The following is a 20073-nucleotide window of genomic DNA, read 5'->3' as shown; positions in this document are numbered from 1 at the left end:
ATGGGGACACAACCCAAGCACAGAATGGACACAACAGGAAAGGGAAAATTTTATTAACTGTAAAAATATGCTAGTACACTTAGTGCAGAGAAAATAGACTTCAAAACAAGCCCTATGGGCTTACAATAGCATAAAACTGGAGATAATTTCTTCTCCCAGTACCTTCTCTCAAACTCCACTCCGAACTGCTTTTTACAACACCAGAAATGTTCTTAAATAGACCCCGGAGGGTTAAGGATTAGGAATACATTCTAGAAAGTGCTAGTTGGCATCCACCGACCAAATAGGAGGCTCTAGAAGTCGCATTAGAAGTCGGCACAAAATTAGAAGAATCCAGAAACGGTAACCGAACTTCCGGGAGGCGTAACTTTTGAACCGTAGCTCCGATTGAAGAACCGTTTACATTTCCGGAAAGCTCTCGAAGTGCTCTATAGCCCTCTGGACTAGCTTCGCTCGTCCCCCATTTTTCGGCCCTTTTCGAGGTCATTTAATGCCCCTAACCTAACTTTGAAGCATTCTTAGGAGGTCTCCAGAAATCGAAAAACAACAATAACTTTCAAACCGTGGGGCTTTTTGACCTGATTTTTTTTCTAGAATGCTCTAAATTACAATTACATTCATCTGGCCAATTTACACCTTCTAGTTCACCAAAATGATGGCTCAATTACATACTCCTATTTTTTCAGCATTTACACGTATCCCAAGGTGATTAAAAACTCTAACCCAGAACACTAATAGTGGAACTGTAAGAGTTGGAACCTTTATTTGACCCAAATGGATATCCAAAACTGAAAACAAATGAAACAAAAACTAAGTCTAAGTACATTTTTTGGATGACACAGGATCGCCCTTATACCTCTAGATGCTCCTGCATCAGACACCCAGGGTAGATTGAAAAGTGACCCTGTCACTTTATGAATGATAGAGGAAATCCCAAATGGGAAACCTCAGCTGCTGATATCCAAGTTGAGTCCTCTATCGGTCGTCCTTTCCACTTGACTGGATACTCTTCATACTGCCTATTTCTGGTACTCCTGCCCACATGATGATCTAAAATGTCTTCTTTTTCCTCCTCCTTAGAAGTAGGAATTGGACATGGCTCTAACATCGGCTCCTCATCTGCACCATCATCATGATACTCTGTTAAGTCTGCAATGTTGAAAATAGGAGAAATGTGAATACCATCTGGCAACTCCACCTCATATGCATCTCCTGAGTCATGTTTCTTCAGAATTTCTTCATTTTCAGCTTGTTGTAAGTACCAGTTGGAAATCTTTCTTTTCGTAAGTGTACCATGACTAGATCCCCTACTTGGAATTCCTTATGTCTTCTCCTTTGATCAGCCCTAGCTTTATACTCTTGATTCATCTTGGTAATGTGTGCCTAAACCTCCTCATGTAGATGCTTGATATGTTCAGCAAATTCTTCAGCTTCAACACTTGTCCTCTCCCCTTGCTCTATCTTCCTCAATTCTGGTGCAGTCCTTGGGCTACTTCCATATACAATTTGGAATGGTGATTTTCCAGTACTCTTGTTTATAGAGTTATTGTAAGCAAACTCTGCTTGTGGTAGAATCAAATCTCACCCCTTGGGCTTATCCCCAACTAAACATCTCAGCAAATTGCCCAGACTTCTGTTTGGCCGTCAGTCTACGGGTGACGTGTGGAACTGAATTTTAAGTCTTTTCTCAACTTCTTCCACAATGTTCTCCAGAAATACCCCACAAATTTAGTATCTCTGTCAAAATCTATACTCCTTGGGAGACCATGTAGTCTTACCACCTCTCTGAAAAACAAGTCTACAATATGGATAGCATCATGAGTTTTGTGGCATGGAATGAAATGTGCCATTCTGGAGAACCTATCAACCACCACAAATACTGAGTCATTACCCCTTTGTGTCCTCGGCAATCCAAGAACAAAATCCATACTTATGTCCTCCCATGGCTTTGATGGAACAGGCAATGGCTGATATAGTACAGTACTGTGACTAAATCCCTTGACAACTTGACAAATCTGACAACTCTGTACAAACTTCTTCACATCTTGTGAAATCTGAGGCCAAAAATAATGTTCTCTAAGAATGGCAATGGTCTTATCTCGACCAAAATGTCCTGCCATCCCTCCACTGTGTTTCTCCTTAATCAGATTTTCCCTCATGGAACTCCTTGGAATGCATAATTGACTGCCCTTGAATAACATACCATCCTGAATCAGATAGTCTAACCACTTAGTTCTGTCTACAGCAACAGGCTCTTTACAAGCTTTCCACGCTTTAGCAAAATCAGGATCCTCAGGGTACAGATTCTTGAGTTCATCAAACCCAACTACTTCAACCTGCATTACTGTAAGCAACAACTGTCTCCTACTTAGTGCATCTGCAACCCTGTTAGATTTTCCACTTCTATGCTTCAACACAAATGTATAGCTCTGCAAGAACTCTACCCACTTCATATGCCTTTGATTCAATTTACCTTGGCTATTTAGGTACTGTAATGCCTGGTGATCAGTATATAAAACAAATTCCTTTGGCAACAAATAATGCCTCCATTTCTTTAAGGCTTGAACTATTGCATAGAACTCTTGATCATAAATAGAATACTTCTTTTTCGCATCATTCAATTTTTTACTAAAATATGCAATAGGCTTACCTTCTTGGCTTAATACAGCCCCAATAGCGCTGCCACTAGCATCACAATCCCCCTGGAACACCTTTCTAAAATCTGGAAGTGCCAACACAGGTTGTTTTGTCACCTTCTTCTTCAACAATTCAAAACTTCTCGCAGCTGTCGCAGTCCATTTGAACTCTTTTCTATCCCCTCTTATTGTGTCAGTTAGGGGTGCACATATGCCACTGAAATTCTTAATGAACTTCCTGTAAAAACTAACCAAACCATGAAATGATCTTACCTCAGTAGCAGACCTTGGAGTAGGCCATTCCAAGATGGCTTTTACCTTCTCTGGATCCATTTTGAGACCTTCAGGTGATATAACAAACTCCAAGTAGACTATTTCCTTTTTAGCAAAGGTACACTTCGTCAGATTAATTAACAGTTTCTCTTTCCTTAACCTTTCAAGGACATTACAAATATGCAATAAATGTTCTTCCAAAGTCTTGCTGAAAATTAAAATATCATCCAAATAGACAATAACAAATTTTCCCAAGAACTTCTTAAGTACCTCATTCATAAGCCGCATGAAGGTGCTTGGGGCATTCGTCAATCCAAAAGGCATGACTAACCACTCATAAAGACCCTCCTTGGTCTTGAAAGCTGTTTTCCACTCATCTCCTTCTCGTATCCGTATCTGATGATAGCCACTCTTGAGATCTATCTTTGTGAAGTACTGAGCTCCACTCAAGCAATCCATAAGATCATCCATTCTTGGCAAAGGAAACCAATACTTGATGGTTATCCTATTTATAGCTCGAAAGTCTGTACACATCCTCCACTCTCCATCCTTCTTTGGTGCCAGTACTGCAGGTACTGCACATGGACTCAGGCTCTCCCAAATCAAGCCCTTCCTCAATAGCTCTTGAACTTGTCGATTTAGCTCCTCAGTTTCAGTAGGAGTCATCCTGTGAGGAGCCTTGTTAGGCAAACTAGCTCCAGGAATTAAATCTATCTGATGACTAATTTGCCTTACCGGTGGAAATCCTTCTAGAACATTATCAAAGATGGTATCTCCAAACTCACCTAGTAAATCTGAAACTTCAAGTGGTATTTCACTACTACCTTCTTTATCTTTCCTAGGGATCAACGCATAGCACATACGCTGATGTTTCATGCCATCTAAAAACTTCCTTCCATCAACAAGACAAATCATAGCACTGCTACATACCTTTTTGCCTTCCTTTTTCATGGGCTTTAGTTTGTGGCGAACTCCATCCTTTGTTAGAGAGTATGTGTTTGCATAACCATCATGTACTGCATGCCTATCAAACTGCCACGGCCTACCCAACAATAGATGGCAAACATCCATTGGAATAACATCACTGAGAACTTCATCATGGTAACTCCCAATTTTGAATTTCACTAAACATTGTTCACTTACCAGGACCTTATGATCATCCTTCACCCAAGTAATCCGATAGGGTTGGGGGTGTTTCTCCCTCTTGAGCTTCAGCTTAGAGACCATCTCCTCTGATACCAAGTTATTAGTGCTACCACCATCAATGATCACATCACAACATTTATCCTCACACTTGCACCTGGTACGAAATAGACTCCTTCTTTGTCCTGGTTCAATCTCACCACTTAGTAGGACCCTTTCATTTACTAAAGTCTCTCCTCTTTCTGCATCCTCTGAATGTGATGACTGTGCATCCTCATCCACATGAGCAACCCTAGCTTGACCCTCAGCTCTCCTATCTGTCCTTCCTTGTCGTTGAGGGCATTCAAAGGCACGATGACCTTCTTCATTGCAATGGAAACAAGTACCACGGAAGCCTCCTCTTCCTTGTCCACATCCTTTACCTCTTCCTCTCTGATTTCCATAGTCTTGATCACGAGAGCAGTTGAAACCCTCGTTCCTTTGGTTCCTTCTAGTACTCACATCTTCATTTTTCTTTTGGGTTTCATTTCGGCCTCTAGATGACCTACCACTACCCCTTCCTCCTTGACCACGTCCTCTTTGTCTCCCTTCAAACCTCTTATTTAGCTTCTCTTCAACTCGTAGGGCAAACTGGTATGCCTCTTCAACACTAGTCATTCTTATCAGACTTAATTCGTCCTGGATGCTAGGTTGCAACCCACTAATATAACGAGCAACCTTCTCCTTATTTTCAGAAATCGGTAAAACTCCTCTGTATATTCTTGGACTGATTTTCCTGCTTGCTTTAACCCATGCATCTTCTTAAACAAATCAAGCTCATAATCAACAGGAATGAATTGCTTCTTCAATTTGTCCACCATAGGATCCCACCTTGTGATCTTCTCCTTTCCTCTTCTGTTTCTTTCCAATTGAACCTCTTGCCACTAGATTTTGGCATGGCCTTTGCAAACTTAACCCTATCTGGATCCCTGATATCCTCATACTCAAAGTACTCTTCCAGTTCATTGATCCAGTCGATCAACTCATCTGGTTTCAAATTTCTTGAAAATACGCCCACATCAATTGTAGGTCTTTTCCCAAACTTAGTAATGGCCCTAAAAAGCCTTTCCTCTGCCTGATTCAAAACTTCCCCATCAAATTCCCCTTCTGGTCCAATTTCTTCTTCTTCATTGTCATCCTCACTTTCGTCGCCTGCGGCAACATTTGTTCCTCTACGGAGCTCCTCTTGCAACACTTGTACCTGCCTTTGGAGAGCTCTAACCTCCTCAGGATTAATAGCTTCGGCCCTTCCACCACGCTCTTTTCGTGGAGGCATCTTCTTAACTCAAACCCACAACCACACAGTCCTGGTGGAAACTGCCTCACAGTCGGCACTTTGTCTACACACTCAGGAAAACCAGCTCTAATACCACTTGATGGGGACACGACCCAAGCATAGAATGGACAGAACAGGAAAGGCAAAATTTTATTAACTGTAAAAATATGCTAGTACACTTAGTGCAGAGAAAATAGACTTCAAAACAGGCCCTATGGGCTTACAATAGCATAAAACTGGAGATAATTTCTTCTCCCAATACCTTCTCTCAAACTCCACTCTGAACTGCTTTTTACAACGCCAGAAATGTTCTTAAATAGACCCCGGAGGGTTAAGGATTAGGAATACATTCTAGAAAGTGCTAGTTGGCATCCACCGAGCAAATAGAAGGCTCTAGAAGTCACATTAGAAGTTGGCACAAAATTAGAAGAATCCAGAAAGGGTAACCGAACTTTCGGGAGGCATAACTTTTGAGCCGTAGCTCCGATTGACGAACCGTTTACATTTCCGGAAAGCTCTCGAAGCACTCTTTAGCCCTATGGACCAGCTTCGCTCATCCCCATTTTTCAGCCCTTTTCGAGGTCATTTAATGCCCCTAACTTGACTTTGAAGCATTCTTAGGAGGTCTCCAGAAATCGAAAAACTGCAATAACTTTCAAACCGTGGGGCCTTTTGACCTGATTCTTTTTTTGGAATGCTCTACATTACAATTACATTCATCTGGCCAATTTACACCTTGTAGTTCACCAAAATGATAGCTCAATTACATACTCCTATTTTTTCGACATTTACATGTATCCCAAGGTGATTAAAAACTCTAACCCATAACACTAATAGTGGAACTGTGAGAGTTAGAACCTTTATTTGATCCAAATGGGTATCCAGAAATTAAAACACATGAAACAAAAACTAAGTCTAAGTACATTTTTTGAATAACACAGGATTGCCCTTATACCTCTGGATGCTCCTGCATCAAGTTTTGACCCCTTGGTTCCTGCACACCCTAGCTTAAGTCAGTGGCAATTCTTATTTCAACCCCAAAGATCAAGGATCCTCAAATTTGGTAGGCTAGATTTCACAAGAGTTGCCAAACTTGCAATAATTTTTTCACACCTCCGCGAAGGTAGTCACTTCTTGCCTTGAACACTTTCTTTGCAAGACCTTTGTCGATAGCAAGTGTCACATGTCACTCCGGTAGACATCTTTTTAATGTCCCCTTTTTAGCATGACCATGATAGTGGATGAATTTAGCCTAATACTGGGTCCTTCTAGGCTAATACTAGTGATTAGAGGACCTTGTTGAGGGTTATGGCTCTGTTTGGTGGGACTTACTATTTATAGTAAGTTAACAGATGGTTCTAATGAGCTTAGATGAGTTAGAGGAGGTGAATGATGCTCTCAGTATTTATTTTTGGCTTCTGATTTGGGCTTCAAGAGTCTTGGATGGAGTTTCTATTTTTAGTAAGTCACCTTGTCAAGTTCATTCATCATCTTTCTTTATCAGGATTGCTCATGTGCTTTAGTTTTTGACACTGATTTTTTTCAATCATTTTGATTATTCTCATCCGGTAGAAACTCCTCATACAGAAGCCTTCCTCATCCCTCTATTGTTATTTAGATACCATTCCCTTACAACATTTGCATACCCATTCGTCAACACGCCACTCTACGTCACCATCAGGTCACACTATACAACCTTCATCAACTCCACAATGTACAACAATAGCCTTACCCACCATGTGTGACACCTCTCTTCATTGTGACACCTCTCTTCATTGTAGGCTCATTACTGTTATAACCCATACTCCTCCAACCCCCGTACATTGCACTAGTTGTACATTCTCCTCTAAATATCATACAGTCCCTCCTCTCTGCTCTCACCATGCACCATCTTTGTCCCAAACATACACTCCTACCATACACGTCCATTGCTATTTTCTCGTTGGGCTATAACAAAGTTTACTAAGTGGGACAAAATCCTTACCACCGACCGCACAAGAACATTATAGTGGTATCAAAGTTGGTGATCTTGCTAGCCTATTGGGATGATTGAGAGATTTTGAGATTTGGATCTCGCTATGACACCTAGCAGTGATGGAATTTACTAGTTAAAGGCACTACAAAAGATTGACAAAGAGCTAAATGAGGGTGTTGATCTTCCATTAGATATATTGGAAGAGGTGCGGAATAAATACCTTCAAGATTTATACAAAGGATCCTTTCTTCAATTAAGGATGCCTTAAGTCCTTAAGTCAACTCAAGCTTTTGAGACATTATGACAAGGAAATAAAGTTGTCAATTGCAGCATGTCTCAATGAGACCTTGAGAATCTCGACTCCTAGAGCATTGGATGATAATAACACCATGATGGAGATATTGCATTTGATCATTGATAACTTTCAAAGCCTTGATGACTTCAGTGGTAATCCTTTCGTAGGAGATTTACTGTATTGGAGAGTTGTGCAGATGTCAAAGTGGGTAACCTCCTCTTAGATCTAGAGTTCCAAGGCTTGGTCCATGATATGTTTCATCACTTCTTGGTCCCAATCAAGGATTGTCATTAAACTAAGGTTTTGGTTGTTATGGAGAGTCTTATGATTTCATCCATTGAAGAGATGGATGAAATATCCCAACTTGTCATATCTGTGTTATGGGCTATTCGTAAACTAGAATGTGTCCCTTCTATGCCAACATGTAAATTGGTCAGTAATGTATTCAACCATCATGAAGAAAAACTAATATCTCATCTGCACAAGTGTGAGAAAGTGGATGACAATGATAAGTGCGATGCATTACATGAGGAGGATGAAGGCATGATTATAGGACTGCTCCAACAGGATATGCAAGAATTTGTTGCTACCCCTACATGTGGAGAACACATAAAAATGAAGATGTTGCTTTCATGTAACTTGCAAAGACAACATGGATAGATCAAGATGGCATAAGCTCTACCACTACATTGTTTCAAGAGCCAGGCCTATAGTTCGTTGAGTATAAAGCCCTTCCTTATGTGCAGCAAGTTGTCTCTTCTGAGGTTCCATCCATCGAAGCTCTGCTCATCGCCAAGATTCCATCCATCGAGGCTCTATCTACTGCCGAGGTTCTCTTCGTCGAGGCCCTGCCCATTACCAAGGTTCTCTTTGTCGAGGCCCTACCTGCCATTGAGTTTCTACTTGTTGAGGTTGTTCTCACTGTCTAAGTTCTCATCAAGGCACTGCATGTCATCGAGGTTCTCTCCACCAAGAATCTGCCCGTCATCAAGGTTTTGTCCACCGAGGCATTATCCGCTGAGGTTCCCTCCGCTAAGGCTCTAACCGCCATCAAGGTTTTGTCTACCGAGGCTCTGTCTACTACCGATGTTCTATCCATCAAGGCTCTGATTGTCATTGAGGTTCTTTGTGCCAAGGTTCTACCTATTGCTTACATTTTGTTTATCAATCTGTCTATGGTTGTAGTCTTGTCTGTGGCTAAGTTCGTGTTAGCGTTAGCATCCCTGTCTATGGCCATACCTGAAGAGATTGTTGAACATGATCAGCAGTGGTGCAAGACAATGTTTATGTCAGAGTGGTGCAGCGGAACTTGGACAGCAGTGTGTTGCAATTGAGGTTTGATGTCAACTCACATGTTCTACATGCGCATTTCATTTTGAATCCTGGAGTTGTTGGTGTTGATTGGATAGTGAGTTGCTTGAGGATAAGAAATCTTTACATGGCAAGGATTTGTGATGTTCCTAAAATTTAATATAATAATTTAATTAATTAATTGGTCACAAAATTTAAATTATATAATAAAAGGACCTCTAATTAACAATGAAACCCAAGGACTCACCCCCCCCCCCCCCCCAAACCCTCGAAGTACCCATCCCCGCACCAAGTACTTGGAGTACCCAAGTACTCCCGCCATTCTACAACCATGCTGCCGCTGGAAAGGGTACCTAAACTTCAATTGAATTTTTATTTTTGAATATTCTATTGGATATGTACTATGTTACTATGTTGAACATTTAATGGTTTTGGTTTGTGTTGAAATTTTTCTATGTTCAAGTATTTCAATTTGGTATGTTATAGTGAAACATCATTCCATAACTCGTATTTCAAGTTATGTATGTATTGTATACAACATCCCCTTGCCCTCCTATCATCGTCCCCTTGCCGTCCTGAAATTGAGGCGCTTTGTTCCCCTATCCCGAAAACTCATCCCAATGTCCCAACATACTCTAGTATCGGTGTTACAATGTTAATTAATTACTTTAATTAATTAAATATGGGGGCCCAAATTAATAAAATAAAATAAAAATGTATTTGGAATTTTGATTGATTTATGTATATCTCAAGCCTATTTTTATTTTTGTTGTAGGTGTTTTTTTTTGTATCAACACTTATTGTGCACCTTGGGAGCTTTCCTCCGATGAGGTATTTATAACCAACCGGTAGAATGTTTTTTTGTTATGTGAATTGATTTATTTTATTTGTACTACAAACTCTATTGGGAGTTTTGCTTGTTCACCATTTTGGAAGTACAAGATCTTACAAATTGATAATTCTCTCTTGTGGCAAATCTATGTATGGTGTTTAATGTTCATTTGCTTGATAATTGGTTTGGAAGCATCATTTGCACACTACCTCAGCATTAGCATCTGGCAGAAACTCCTTCCTTTTCGTACAGAAGCCTCCTCTCATCCCTCCATCATTGTTTAGATAGCATCCCCTCATGGCATTTGCATACCCATTCGTCAAGACACAGCTCTACATCATCATTAGGTCAATACCGTACGACAATATCCTTACCCACCATCTGCGACATCTCCCTTCACTGTAGGCTCATTGTCGTTGTCACCCATACTCCTCTGACCCCCATACGCTGCACTTGTTTTACGATCTCCTCTAGACATCATACGGTCCCTCATCTTTGCCCCATCGTATGGCCCCTCTCTTCCCTCACCATACACATTCTCTACCACACACAAACACTCCTACCGTACACCGCCATTGCCATTTTTTCGTTGAGCTATAACAAAGTTTATTGAGTGGGGACAAAATCTTTACCACCAACCGCACAAGAACATTACAGACAATTCATCACGATAACTCCATCGGAAAGGCATTGGCTACATCAGCTAATTGTAGATGCTTAGAACTCCTTTGACACCCTACAATTTATCCTCTTCAAAAATAATTACCTTCCTTTCGAAATGCCAAATGGAGACCAAATGAGAAGAGAGCTTAGCTGCAAATAAAATCAGAAGAATAAACAATGAATGGCCTCGTTTAGTGTTGTTTTAGGGTTTAGGAGAAAAGATAGAATAAAATACCACATGCAAATTGCTTGGGTCCACAGATGCTTCTGGATGCTCATGAAGGCCCTGCTGATGCACTCAAGAAGCACTGCCCCTGTGGATGCTCTTGGAAGAGTTCAAAGCGCCTCCACAAGCATCCAAGGGCCCGGGCAGCACTTCCTAAGCGCCTCCATAGGGCCTTCATGGCACATTGCACATCAACATGCCTTTGTACTCGCCTCCAAGCTTTCCAAAGAGCATAAGTAGCTTAGGTTTTTATAATGGTATCAAGAGTTCGTTTTTAAACTTGCAAAAGAATTCTCAATTTGCTTTGTGTAATTTTGTAGGGAAAATATTGGAAATTATTATAGGATATTTGTTTTCGTCTCATATCAATTGCATAGTATTTCATAAACATCGTTATAATCAACAAGTCATTTTAGTAGGAGAAATATCCCATCTATACTGAATTTTTAATCCAAAATTGCTTTCTCTGGGGTAGCACCATTCAAATGTGTTTTCTATAGTTGATTAAAGTTTATTTTTTCTTGTTTCTTTTGAAACACTCTTGAAGGCAATATAACTCTATGCTAAGCTCAATATAGAATGAAGAAATATATCAACGTCAGACTATATTTTAGCTTAAGACATAGACATTACTACCCAGTAAGATTACTTGTTCATTGGTATAACCAAGATGGTTGTGAATCATAATCCATCGATGCAGATGCAGATTCACAAACTATGCAGATAAAGATTACAAAACTATAGTGGTACAGATTCAAAAGCAATTCCAATGTATCAAGAAGACAATTATAATTAGCTAAGTTACTGAATTCTCTCCAACAACCTTCAAAGTCTGGTCCTTGCCGAATTCTCTCCAAATTTGCCTGCAGAGCTATTAATTTGCTGCAAATTCTGTCAGAGGAACCTGGGCAGAATTTGTAGCGAATTTTGAAAAATTTGCTGCCCAGGGACCAATCCTTGGCCGAATTTGGTCTGAAAACATTTTTTTAGACTTTTTTTAAGTGTTTTTCTTTTGCCTGATTTGGTCTATTTCATCCTTCCAACCCTAAAGTGACCACTATGACAACCAAAAAAGATCGTTTATATGTCATATATGCATTGGTGAATAAAAATGAAAACTTTCTCATAGAGGGAATCCAAATTGACAATAGGTGACATCCAAATTGACTCTTATAGAGGAATTTCTTTTAATGTGATATGATATCTTTGAATCTTGGGCTTCAAATTTTAATCTCAACTTTTGATCTAGCCTGGTTAGAAATCCTCTAACTAATACAAAATAAAAATTCAAATAACTGCACTTATCTTTTGACAATTTCTTTCATTCTCAAACTGTCCCCTTGATATGGAAATATGTTCCACGCATGTGACCAGGCAAGTTATCATGTTGCATGTATGGCTAAATGATGGAATTAATATCCTATTGAACTGAAACATAGATATGGTGGTGTATTTTGCTATGTTTTTTTACTTTTAGCATAGTGATGTATGGACTTATTTGTCATTGCATATATATACACACAAATACATAATTTTAAAAAACATATGTTTTGTACGGATGAACCCAAAATGTATCTGAACACAACCCAAAAAAAAAAAAGAACGAATTTCAAACCTAAATCTCAAACCCGGATCCGTATTGGAATCCGAATCGACAACTTAGATAATTAGTAAAATAAAAAGAGTATGATTTAAGAACTCATAAATTATAATGCTCATTCTCTCACATTTTGCGTCTACAATGCTAAAGAGAAACCAAAGGAAAAAATAACAGTAAATGTTATGAGGAAACAAAGATTGTCACATGACTTCAAAACGCTATTTAAGAAAATCTGAAACCAATCAATCATTCAAGGAGCTACTTTTATAGTAAGATGAAAGGCTGGGCTCCTACAAACATGTTTTACAAAACTGCCACGATTCATTCACAATTAACCTACCATTCTGACTAATAAAATTGAGTGCAGCTTCTCGTGGATATCCGCAAACTGCTGGTGTGGGATGAAGCAAAGACAATAGACCAATCTGAGGAAAAGAATTGAGTGGTTATTCTACATAACAAGCTAGGGATATTATTAAATGATTGCCCTCCAGAAGAATTAAGAGAAATAATTCTTACATCATCAGTTTCCTCTTTCAGTTCACCTATGAAACGGGCACATAAATGTTGCACTCTTGCTTGCTTGATAAGGCATTTTCTGGACTCCATAATGACGCGTTCACAAACAGTCTGTAGATAAAATAATGGTTGTTATAATCAATCAAATACCCAGCAACCAGTTAATTATACTAAAGAAAACATCTCTAACAGTGTCATACTCAAATCCGATATCTTCCTAACTATCAAGAAAACACCTCAAACAGTATTCTAACTAACTAAATATCTGTAAAGGTAGCCTCATAACTATGACTATCTTCATAACAAATACATACCTCCATCTGATGTTTAATTGTTTCCTTAACTATGTCGAACTCGTACTGATCTTTAAAACTGCAACAGTAGGGACACAAAGAAGACAATTAGATTGAAAAATTATATTGACAGAAGATAGCTCAGAATATTTACATTTCGGGAATAAGAAAATCTGACTGCACTTAAGGTGAATTTGTTATAAATGCAGATGTGTTGATCCTACTGTTATCAAGCTTGATAACCAATTTGGCGATAAATGATGAGGATCCCTAGGGTACAGAAAATTAGACATTGTTCATTTTACTTTACTGTTTTATATTTTTCATTAGTTATTATTTTGTGATGCTCCCTACTAGGACTTTACTTAATACAAGGCAGCTCCCCCATTCTAGGAGTGCTTACCTATAAAAAATAAAAAGAATAGCGATACTCATACATCCATAATTGTCAATAAAAAGAATATTTAAATACCTCATTATATCATATTCTTTTACAATATTCTATTAAAGACATTTAAAAGAATAAGTAGATTGTACTTGATTTGATTTGAACTACTATTATATATCTTTTATAGTTTTAATACTGTATTAACACTACATATATTGATGTGAACAACATGAATTAGAAATATTCATAGTATCCTATATCATCAGATACTATACTTGCACTCCCCTTCACCAAATATAATCTTTTCTTTGTTGGAAATGCACCTAGCCTAGCTTACCTATTTATTGGGTACTGTTATACTAAATGTGAAATTCAACCCAGATCCCATGAAAAATTAAGAAATAAAATTTAAAGAAAATCCAAATTAAAAACGTGAAAAACTCTACTTATGAGTTGGACATCATGTAACAGGCAGACAAGTCTCCCATTCACACATACTATTCATTAGACATCATAATTGGATTTACATTAATTTCAGATATAAATGCCATGTGTCTTAATACAACATGGTTAATAGCATCTCCCTCGTGCAGTTTAGATGGATTTTTCTTTTCTTGGCAATAAAATCAGCTTAATATATAGTTTCACTAAATCAATGAATAGATTAATCCCTATTCTATGAAGTCATATGTTTGTATTTTATCAATACATTACTTTTTGCATAAGTCAAAAGTTTATGATCATGACATTTAGGGTCTATCTAAAACTAAATATTAAGAGAAATTCCCTTGTATTCCATATACAAACCTGCATGCTGTTTTGTGATTGAACAGCCATGCATACAAAGTTTTGAATAAAAAGAAGGAACAGCATGAGTGGGAAAATCCTGGTCTTTGGAATTGCTTCTATGCATTGGGACTTGAACTTTAAACTGTTCATTACACAACACTTTCTCCACATATTACAGAGCAGACTGCCATTCAGTTTCAACCTTCAAAAAGAATGTCTTTTTACATCCCAAATAAAAATAGGAGCTCGATCTGCTTTAAAAATTGAAACAGCATCATGCCTGGGTACATTTGGTACACTCTAGGTTTGCCTGGCTGAGTTCACCCGGGGGAATATCTGTACCAGATCAGCAGTTGGACTGCACCAGAACCCAGGCCAAGGCCTGCAGGTAAGGAGACAGTAACATAGGTATTCTTCCGACATCCAGCCAAAGCCAACATTCCTGGATTCAGACATTGTTGAGTGTGCTCAACACTAGGACAACTTACACAAAAGCATAATATTCTTAGTTGCCTATTCATGAAACGAATCCAATTCAAGCACGTGAATCAGATTAGTGGATTCGGGTGTTTTTTTCCCAATTATGATTCGTAGAGGATTCGTGTGTATATATATAAATATATATACTAAAAAATGAGAGAGATATACATAATTCTAAAACTAAATCATTTCATAGTATGAACCTATGATTCTAGTATGGATCTATGAATCAAGTATACTTGATAATTGATTTATTTTCATGATTCTAAAAAAAATCAACACATTCACATTGAATTACTGAATTACAAAATGAAATTATGATCCTTGAGGAACCTCAAGCTGTGACTTGGATCCTTGAGAATCCTCGAGTTGTGGCTTCGATCCTTGAGGATCTGCACAGGATCCTTGATTCTACCTATGGATCCTCAAGCTGTGGCTCCAAGCAGGATCTTGTAATGTTTTGTTGTCCAATTTACCTTCAGGAACTAGTTTCTCCGTGTGTGAGCCTGGCAAACACCAAAATCAATCTCCAGACAATGTGTGCCCTAGGTCCAAGTAACCACACGAAATAGCTTGAATGGGTCATACGGTGAGAAGTGTGATATACAATAAAGCTAAGAATACGTCATACGGTGAGGCGGGTCATACTGTAAAGCCAAGAATAGGTTGTACGGTGGAGGGAATCAGCTGAGGCTAGGTTGAGTTGGTTGTATAGTAGGTTCAGAAGGTCGTACAGTGCAGCTAGATGAGAACACGGGGTCGTACAGTATTTTTGTGATGTCGTACGGTAATGTTTGATGCCAGTCAAGTCAATAGTCTATACAGTGGTGGAGTTGTATGGAACAAGTCACATGGTGGTGGAAGAGGGGGGGGTCAGTTGATACAACCATAAACAATATCAAAGTTCCAAATTCAACAAATAAATGTTGAGTAAGAATGGAGATTAACACAAATAACCTTCAATTAATATTTGCAAACAGGATGGTGCTTCGATTTGTCAGATCCAAGCCAAGAAATACAGAGATGGAATAGGGTGAGAGTTGAATCCCACCGAAATTGAAGAGAGCCAAGTAGGGAAGATCTTTCACTTCCGAAATGGCAAACAATAAAGAATCTCAATGGGAATTCGCAATACAAAGAAATAATCCAAATCGCATCCCAACTGCTACCTACCTGTCGGAGAAACTTTCCAAGGGTTTACAAAGATAGCCAATGGCCACACCTACCTACGAAAACAATTAAAGAAAAAAGGGTCCGAGATATACTAAATCAATCAGCCCATTAACAAAGGTTTGATTAAATATTTATTCTAGGACGGGAACATTACACTCCCCTTGTCCCAAAATTTGCTTGTCCTCAAGCAAATGCAAATCCGATTCTTAGAAACCTTTTGTAATCAGCTTCTTCAATTTTGAGTCAGGTACCAAGTAGATCTTATCACCGTAGTAAATGATATCATCCTAAAATTGGTATCTTTCATCATGTATATAGCCATCCATCAACCGACATGCAAAAGTGTTCTTGGAGTACTCAACCAATAGATGGGCCCGCCAATTATCCAAGGAATGGGGTTAAGTGTTGACTGTCGTGTTTTTATTTGCAGTGTATGGGATCATGTCATGTTTAAAAATGGCCTCCATCTTCTTGATTATTACTTCCCTTGATCCTTTATTTGACATTCCTCTTAGCAATACCTTCTTGCCATCTGTCTCAAATGAAAAGTCCATCCTCTTGAAACTTTGGGTGTACTGGTCAAGGGTCTCCATCCACTTGATGCCCAATATGATATATGTATCAACCAAATCGATGACAAAGAAATCATCTGTCAAGGTATAGTTTCTCATGGAAATTTTTAGCCATGGGATCACATGAATGCAACGTAACAAGGTTCCTCTAGCAAACTTAACCTCATATCCTCTATGCTCTACTGCATGGAAGCCCTTACTAGTGATGAAAGATGAATTGATAAAATTGAGTGTGGCACCACTATCAATCATGACTATGACTCGTTTCCCATGAAGTGTGCCATGAACCCTAAAGACACTAGTTCCAGCCATTGTAGTGAGGGTAGCAATGAATTATGAAACCCCCTTTTTGTATCAGAGCATTTATTCTCTCCTGCTGGTTACTTTCTTCACCAGTCACTATAGGTACTTGTCCTTCGTCACTATCAAGAAACACCTCAATGTAATAAATCTTTCCCTTCCCAAGGCAGCAATGACCTAGTCCCCATGGTTCCTTGCACATGAAACAGAGCTTTTTCCTCTAGAGCTCTTGCTGAGAGTCTTCATCCAACGGAGGTTTTTTCTGAATTAGCTCGTCTGTGTCTTCTTGTGGGGATGGCGTTGGTGTAGCTACGAGAGTTTTGGAAGAAGATGCAACCATGTCATGCACCTTCTTAATAGCCTCATTGAGTGCACACGAGTTAAACCCTTTGATCTAGCCTCTCAAAGGCTCTTTCAACCCATCCATGAATAACATGATTCGACGTCTTTCAGAGATGTTTGTGACTAATACTAACAACCTTTGGATCTCAGTGATGTAATTGTCTACCATACCTGTTTACTTTAGCTGAACTAGATCTTTGAAGTTTAGTTAAGGATCCTTCCCATCGAAATGGCCAATGAGTCTCTCAATGAACTCAACATAAGATGTTACTTGGTTGTGGCCGAGAGTAACCAATCCATGGTGCCACCATTCTTGCGCCACTCCTTCAAGATGGAGTGCTACGAACTTGATTGCTTCCTCTTCAGGCATCAGGTTGAGTTGGAAATAAGTGTTTGCCTTCAGAACCCATGCATGTGCAGTGATGGCTCCAAATCCATCAAATGGTGATAAGTTTACTTTTCCAATCTCTCTCCTGAGATCATCATTAAAATAACCACGATTTCTCCCACCTGAATATCTCATTCTTAGATCAACACAGTCTCTGTAAGATATATCACCTTACATATTCGCGTTCCTCCAATCTTCTCGAAGTTTTTCTTGCAGTTCCTGAAAAGTGGGCTCTCTTTCTTTGTGTAGTGCTTCCATCCTTGGAAGGAAGATGGGTATCGAGGGTCGAGAGCGAGAGGGTTGAGAGTTTGTCCTTCCTAAAATAGAGTCATCGCTATGCCCGTTTTGTTCTATTGTCTTTCCCTCGGCCAATTTTTGTAGCATTTCCTACATAAGCCTTTGGGTTTTATTAATTTGTATTTGGTTTCTGCTTAGCTCTCTTAAAGATTCATGAGTTCTGTCATAGGATACTAAGGATCTGCCATTCACCAACAAGATTATTTCACCTTCTCCTTCGGATATAAACTTGCACTCACTTCCACAGGCTGGCAGAATCAGTGGCTTTGATACCACTATAATGTTTTGTTTCCTGATTTACCTTCGGGAATTGGTTTGTCCATGCGTGACGGTGGAGAACGCCATAATCAATCTCCATGCCCTAGGTCCCAGTAGTCATACAAAATAGATTGAATGGGTCGTATGGTGAGAAGGGTGATATATGGACCAGCTAGAGGAGAATCGTACGGTGAGGCAAGTTGTACAGTAAAGCCAAAAATAGGTCATATGGTGGAGGGAATAAGTCGTGAGGCTAGGTTGAGTTGGTCGCACAATAGGCTCAGAAGATTGTACAGTGCAATTGGGTGAGAACACAGGGTCGTACAGTATTGTTGTGATGTCGTATGGTAATGTTTGATGTTGGTCAAGTCAATAGTTTGTATGATGGTATTGGTACGGAACAAGTCGCATGGTGGTGGAAAAGGGGGGGGTTCAATCGATACAACCTAAACAATATCAAAGTTCCAAATTCACCAAATAAATGCTGAGCAAGAATAGAGATTGAACACAGATAACCTTCAATTAATATTTGCAAACAAGATGGTGCTCTAATTTGCCAGATCCAAGCCAAGAAATATAAAGATGGAATAGGGTGAGGGTTGAGTCCCACCAAAACCAGAGAGAGACAAGTAGGGAAGATCTTTCACTTCCAAAATGCCGAACAACAGAGAATCCCAACAGGAATTCACACTACAAACAAATAATCCAAATCACATCCCGGCTACTACCTACATGTCATGCTTAAATACCCATCGGAGAAACTTTCCAAGGGTTTACAAAGATAGACGATGGCCACACCTACCTACAGAAACAATTAAATAAAAATGGGTCTGAGATATACTAAATCAATCTGCCCATTAATAAAGTTTGATTAAATATTTATTTTATGACGGAAACATTACAGATCCTTGAAACATTACAGATCCTTGATTCTGCCTAGATCGTCAAGGATCCAAGCACGAATCTAAATCCAAATCTGATCTGGCCTGTCTAGGACGAATCCGGCAACTAAGATAATATTGGATTTGAAGTCTAGCAATATATAATATACAGTAGAAAAGAATGAGGTCAAGGAATACACAATCAGTTTTATATGACCGACGTTAATGTGGCAGGGGTACAGATTCAAAGCATTGAATGGTGGTCTATGCCAAGTGGGACAAATGGTAGATAGAATTTGTCCAATAACATCCATTCACTAAGTCTTTTGTAAAGGAAAACCAACGATGGATAGTAGCAGAAAGTTTTGTTGTTCATTTACACAAAAAATTAAAGGTTGACTAGTTGTTTCTCTAAGATTACTTGTAATGTCCCTTGCTAGGTGACAGACAGCTAAGAAACAATTGAACTATATCTTGAGTTCCCATAGGTCAATATTATGGGCAAGGGAATCAGTCAAGGGGTCATGGAGCTTTGTAGGGGCTTTGTGAGCCATTTTGGATGATTAGGTGGTAGTTCCTACTTTTTAGGAGGGATCCCTATGTTCTAGGGAATAACTAAAAGTTTGTTCCAAGGTGTCTATTAACCATTCTAAATGATTTGAGACTATCTCTTAAATTTTAGGGAGGGATCCTAATTTTTAGCAAAGATTGGGAGGTGATAGGCTGACCACTTGGAGCACCATGTTGATTGCAAACAATCTCCTACTTTTTAAAGTTGGACCCTCAATCTTGGGAGAACTACAATTGGCTTACAAGACGCAGTTGTCATTAGTGATCAGGGTGCATCAGACATATTCCAGGTTTGAATTCAAATTAGTGTTATATAAATAAATTGGGAAGTAATTAATAATTGCCCAAGTTACATTAAATAAATTATATTGAAGTGATTTTTTAAAAGTCACTTCTCATTAAAATAAAATAAGAACATGGCATGTTTTCCTAGGAATTGATGGTTATAAGTTGTTATTGAAATGGGGCCAAGTTTTATAATGAGAAAAAAGGCCTTGGGGGTCAGTTTTATGAGGATAAGTTCAAATTTAGTAGCATTTATTAAAATAAATTGT

At 38.9% G+C, this 20073-nt stretch overlaps 1 protein-coding gene across 8 annotated transcripts in view; it reads right to left on the bottom strand.

The window, feature by feature from the left end:
• Positions 1–20073, bottom strand: part of LOC149548160 (isochorismate synthase, chloroplastic-like) — a 208020-nt gene that overhangs the window by 59070 nt on the left and 128877 nt on the right. For all 8 annotated transcript variants that reach the window (XR_016353997.1, XR_016353995.1, XR_016353996.1 and 5 more), the window contains exons 9-11: positions 13103–13160; positions 12789–12899; positions 12610–12694 (exon numbers count right to left, since the gene is read on the bottom strand). Coding sequence is in view for 5 of the 8 variants with exons in the window: in XM_089792201.1 (XP_089648327.1) it covers positions 12610–12694; positions 12789–12899; positions 13103–13160 (254 nt within the window). In the remaining 3 variants the exon portion in view is untranslated. The remainder of the gene's footprint in view (positions 1–12609; positions 12695–12788; positions 12900–13102; positions 13161–20073) is intronic.

The sequence above is a fragment of the Cupressus sempervirens genome, chromosome 7, assembly GCF_028749045.1.
Source record: "Cupressus sempervirens isolate cs-2001-9-10 chromosome 7, ASM2874904v1, whole genome shotgun sequence".
Classification (NCBI taxonomy): domain Eukaryota; kingdom Viridiplantae; phylum Streptophyta; class Pinopsida; order Cupressales; family Cupressaceae; genus Cupressus; species Cupressus sempervirens.
Note: the sequence above shows the minus strand (reverse complement) of the source record. Positions and strands in the feature narration are given on the sequence as shown.